Here is a 5,512-nt window from a genome sequence, read left to right on the forward strand (position 1 = left end):
GACAGCCTGGGGGGTGACAGGAGGGGACAGCAGGCCGTGACAGCCTGGGGGGTGACAGGGCACGGGGCGGTGACAGGCTGGGGGACAGCAGGGACACCGGCGGCCCAGGCGGGGCTGATGAAGGCCCCTCCCCCAGGGGCGCTGAGTGGCCCCCTGAGCCCCTCTGTCACAATGCGGAGCCGCCTGGGTTGCCATAGCGAGCAGCTTGGCCTGGCAGCGCTGGTGCGAGGAGGGAGCGGAGGCCGAGCCAGGGCCTGTCCCCATCGTCCTCCCACCGGGGCTGCGAGGAGGAGCCGGCGGGCTCAGCCCGCGCTGCTGGCCCCAGCCCCTCGGTGGGCCCTGACCTGCTGTGGGGGCCGCGAGGCCAGCTGCTGCGTGAGGTGCCATCGCGGAGCGGGCACCGCCTGGCCCCGGCCATGTCGTGTGTCCACTACAAGTTCTCCTCCAGGCTGAACTCCGATGTGGTCACCTTTCACGGCCCCCACATCTCCCTGCGCGACCTCAGGCGCCAGATCATGGGCCGCGAGAGGCTGAAGGCGACCCACTGCGACCTGCAGGTCACCAACGCCCAGACCATGGAAGGTGCGTGGGGGCGGCGGGCGCGGGGACCGGGGACCGGCCGGCTGGCGATGGCGCAGGCGGCCAGTGAGGCGGTTGGGCCACGGCCGGCAGCGGTGACTTGTGCTGGGGCCTCAGAGCTGCTCTTCCGTGGTTGTGCGCTGGCAGCTGCCGTCAGGGCTGTGTGCGCAGCCAGGCACAGCAGCGTACGGGGCCCGTGTGCGACACCGCGCGTGGAAGGGGTTTGGTTTCTGGGAACCCTTCTAGCTAAAACGATAAGGGAATGTGGGACAATGCCTTGTCATCACAGACCTGCCAGATTTCTTTGAAAGCCGGCAGAGAAGGCTGAACGTGATAGAAAAGGAGTGGGTGGCTAATTTAAAGGGGAAAAAAAAGTGGGTTTGGTGACTGAAATTTGTCTTCAGCTACTTTTACTCCACCGCATTGGAAAAGCGGTGCTTGGCTGCCGCAGAAACTGCTCAGTAGCAACGTTTTGGATCAAGAGTGTATCTGTGAGTGAGAATCTATGCAGACCCTGGAAAGCCATCTTGTAGACGAGTGTTCTGTCTAAAGTGTACTTGGCATTTCTTGCTAATACAGCTTCTTTGCTGCACCATGCTACACATTCATTCAGATGCTATTGAGCATCATTTCTTCATTTCTTTCAAACGGTGCATTTTTGTCGTGGTACTGCGTGTTAAACGGTGTCAGGGCAGTACTGAAGTTTTATGGCAGATCAGTTATGGTGAATATACCTAGAAATGTTCTTAGAGAAACCCTAAGTTCTTTTGAATCTGAGAAATGGTGCTTGATTCTCAGAGACGGTAATGGTTTTGTATTACTTAGTGTGCTGTTTCAGTTTGGTAATCTACCGTCTGGCAAAGCTTGCATGTGATTAAAGACTTTGGAATATGACTTGTCAGAAATACAAAGACTTGGAAACCATCTCCATTCCTTAAACATTCAAATTTTATCGGTTGGGGTTTTTTTTCTTTTTTCCTGTGGTTCTGTGACATTCCCACAACAGTCTTGTCGTTACAATGTGTACTCATAGGATTTTTTCCTCTCCCTGTTTGATGTATTAAAACTTAAACAGAATAACATGCCTGCTGCGGTAACTGTAACTTTGGCCCCAGCCTTTCAAGTGGTTGGACCTAAACACGCTGTTTACCTACAGATAGGTAAAGCATGTTCAGGAGAGTATCTGTGAGGAGACTTAACAGCACGGTGTTAGGGGTCTTGGGGGTGTTACGGGATCGCGTGTCATATACAGCAGTAGAGACAGACATGCAGGTAGAGGCAGACGTACAGGTTGTGACACAGATGCTTACTGGAACTTTTGTAAGGGTGTTTTCCCCGTGAAAATGCAAAAATCCCCCAGCGGTTGTCAGAGCAAAGCTAAGGAATACATTTTGGTGTCATTTATGTGTATGCCAGATTTTGGGGTTTTATACATAACCGTGACTTTCCGTTTTTATTGAACAGCATCTACGTGCTTAAAGTCACCTTCAGAAGATGAAGGAAAGAACTAGGCCTGGATGTCCTGCCTAAAGGGGGTTCTTGGAGATCCTCCCTGTGGAGATATGGTAGTGGGTTTTATAACTTTGTGCAGGAGTCCTGACTAAATGGTGACGTGATCTTGGAAAGACCCTTCAGTGAACCTTGAGTGAAGATGGCCAACTTGTTCAGAGTTTTCCGAGCCGCGTGATCACGGAAATCTCGTAATAGAAGCAATGCTAATAGAAGCTAAAAGTAAACAGGATTTTACACATCACTGGGGGGGAAAAAAAGAGATGGTGGACTCTTTTTGAAGATGGTGGGAAGGCAAAATGGATGGTTGGGATGTGTTTTAAAAGGTGGGAGGCGGGGTGGGGGTGTCCTCTTCCGTGCTCGCTATTATAGAGACATGTTCTAGGGTTTTGTAAGCTAACAGGAGCAAAAGCAATGAAAGTTAGATCAGGAAAGAGCCTCATGTTTTAGCAGACTCTGCTTTAGTGACTTTAGAGACCATTTTGCTGTTGGCATTGAAACGATTCAAAACAAATGGAAAAGATTTTGCTGCTTGTGTTTGACTATCAGACCTGAAGATTTCTGGAAAGGTACCGTAAGTGTGTGGACATGATAAAAGCATGACGCTGTGTGTAAAATGTTGCTTTTCTATCCGTAAAGGGTTCCCTGAAGTGCTATGTCATGACATATTAATATCACTCTTACGAACTGACTGATGCTTTCTCTGTATTGATGTTGTTTTCAGAATACACAGATGACAATGCCCTGATTCCAAGGCACTCATCGGTAACTGTTAGGAGAGTCCCTGTTAGAGGAGTTAAAGCTACCGGCAAGACAGACCTTGGGTAAGTAGCCCTAACGCGTTGTGTTCTTTGGGAGGGGTTTCAGTGTGTTCACCTTCTTTGTGCCTGTTGGGTTACGGAGGCATTCCGGTTGTCTCTCTTGTTAAAGCTGCTGTTAAATTGTGTTGTGACAGGGCAGATTTGAATGTATCTGTCCCAAAGCAGACTTAGATTTTTCAGCCCGCTGGGACGTGGCATTCAAAGTCCAACAGTGGTAGCTGTTCAGACGTTTGAATTGGGTTTGTTCTTGGGGTTGGTTTTTCTGAGAGTCAAGTTCTCCATCCTGTTTCCTCTATGCAGAGAGATTCCTTATTTCATGCTTTTGCGTGTATTGCTTTTAGAGTAAACGGAGAGACACATTGCAGTGTGAACTGGTAATTGGTTCCCATCTGCCAGCAGTCCGAGTCCCAGTGTTTGACTGCTTCCTTTGTTTGGGGGCGGGGGGGCAGGGTATTCTTACACCCCAGAGGGGTGGGGGTGGCGGGGCTGCATGCTGTCTCCAGAGGAAAGACTGAGAGTGGCCAGCTGGCAAACCGTGCAAACAAGAAGTTTCATTCTTAAGTGATTCCTATTAGTTTCCTAAAGACAATGCCTGTGTCGGGCAAGAGAAAAAGAGCAACGTCCTAAAGCGTATTGCCTTTTGTGCCAGGACGGTGAAGGAGCAGTTGATCTTTTCCAAGCCTGAAGCTCAGAAAGCAGTTGAGCACGTTCCCAAATGTTGGTAGTTACCTTTCTAAGTTTGATTTCACCCTAAGCTGCTCTCTGTGCTCCAGGTATTACTGCTGTATTCCTCAGATTTATGGAGGACAGAGAATCTGATTACAATTGCAGATATTCAAATGTAAGCCTGACTACAGCATTGTTGCTGTCATCGATGTATTCGTCCAGTCCAGTTCTGTATCAGCTGCGTCAGCATGGTTTGAATGGTCATGTTTTCCAGCCTTCTTCAAGACAGACCTCTCCTCCACCATTAGTAGATATTATTGACTTGTGGTTATGCCGTGTCTTTCTAATGTTAGTTCTCAATAAATAAAGTATACCGGCAAGTTTCAGCGTGTCTCAAACAAACAGTACAGCAGCATCCTAGTACCCATGAAGCATCTGCAAGCAAACCCCCCTGAATTTATGTGGCTCTCCTGTAAGCTTTGGGCATATTAGTGCTTTCAGGCACTACCAAGAGTTTCTGGATGCCACAGCACTGTGCTGCTAAGCATGGCCTTGTTTGGGGGGTTAATTTAGATGGGGATGCTTAGTGCTGTCTTGTCAATATAGCCTCCATTTCTGGTTGGATGACGCCCTCTCCTGGTGTTGGAATGCTGCCCTAAAATGAGAGGCTAGGTGCCACTAGCATCAAAGATCCAAGAAGCACCTGCACGTGGGGATAAGGGATGAATGCCGCTGCTCTGCTAAAGTTGCAAATGGATCAGGCAGGTCAGCTTTCTATTCCTTCAGCTGGAACCATTGTGGAAACAACTGGTAGAGCTGTTAATGTTTGGGAATGGTGAATGCATGCTGTCATGGTGGAGAGGCCTTCAGGAATGTGTTAGTCACCTTGTAGTATCTTCCTCAAGGCAAGTGGATGAAGAAACCATGGTGTGGTAATCTAAAGCTTTTCCTCGCGCTTCCTCATCTTCAGGAGGTACGTGGCTGTACTTGCGAGCCTGGTGGTGGTGTAGCAGTGGCAGGAAGTATGAGCCTTTCTATTTGTGCAGGACTTGCACAGCAGCCTTTGGGTTGCCTCTGCTCGTGGGACGCTTTGGATGAGGTATGAATTGTTTGTTAACTAGATGGGCGGTTGCATGTTTGATTCATGAGTAGCATGCAGGTACAGACCAATGAGTATGTGGAATCTCGGCAAGGGCTTGTGTGTCATAAGTGTTCCCTAAAATATTGTAGCATGTTCAAGATGATCTTAAAGGAAGTTCTGGTAATCAAGACTTTTTTTCTTATTTTTTTAACACAGGCCTCCTCGATCTCAGAAAATCCTAGGAACTGCTTTCAGGTGATGTTTCTACTGCTATTTGTAGTCACTTTAGGCTAAGTATGGTAGGTACCTGAACACAGTGCTTGGGCTTCCACCAAGAAACACTTTTCTACAGACAACTGTTCTCGTTTTGTCAGAGGAGTGTAGAAACCAAAGTGCTCTATCTGGTACCTATTTGTGGTAGTGGGGCTATACAGATTGCCTGAAAGTGCCTTCGTATTTGGATGGCTGACTATTTAAGAACAGAAAAATGTAGCACAGTCTTCACAGGTTTGGTACTTAGAGAGCAGAAAGAAAATATGTGAGGACTTCTTCTTGCACTGCTGTATTCTGTACCTTAGAGTCATTGGGGGCAAAGAAGGAATGGGATTTTGGGTTTTATTTCAATTGCACTGAATGTACCAGGAGAGCACACGTTATGTATAGAAATAAATTTCCGTATTCATAAGACTACCAGTACACAATGTTTTGATGTTCAGGTTTTATAAACTGTTTTCCCTGCTTTATGTTGGTTACGAGTGCTTTATTTTAAGTTCTGATCATCTTTCTTTCTTCTTCTAGAAGTCGAACTGGGCCAGCGAGTAGAACATCAAAAGAGGTATGTAAAAACACAAGCTGA

At 47.9% G+C, this 5,512-nt stretch overlaps 1 protein-coding gene across 1 annotated transcript; it reads left to right on the top strand.

Annotated features, from left to right (window-relative positions):
• Positions 1-363: 363 nt before the first annotated feature.
• LOC129785677 (E3 ubiquitin-protein ligase RBBP6-like) lies at positions 364-5,512 on the top strand. The gene is made up of 3 exons (XM_055818979.1): positions 364-582; positions 2,813-2,912; positions 5,455-5,512. The coding sequence occupies exons 1-3, from the start codon at positions 417-419 to the stop codon at positions 5,510-5,512; spliced, it is 324 nt and encodes a 107-aa protein (XP_055674954.1). The 5' UTR covers positions 364-416.

This window comes from Falco peregrinus, chromosome 14 (genome assembly GCF_023634155.1).
Source record: "Falco peregrinus isolate bFalPer1 chromosome 14, bFalPer1.pri, whole genome shotgun sequence".
Lineage (NCBI taxonomy): Eukaryota > Metazoa > Chordata > Aves > Falconiformes > Falconidae > Falco > Falco peregrinus.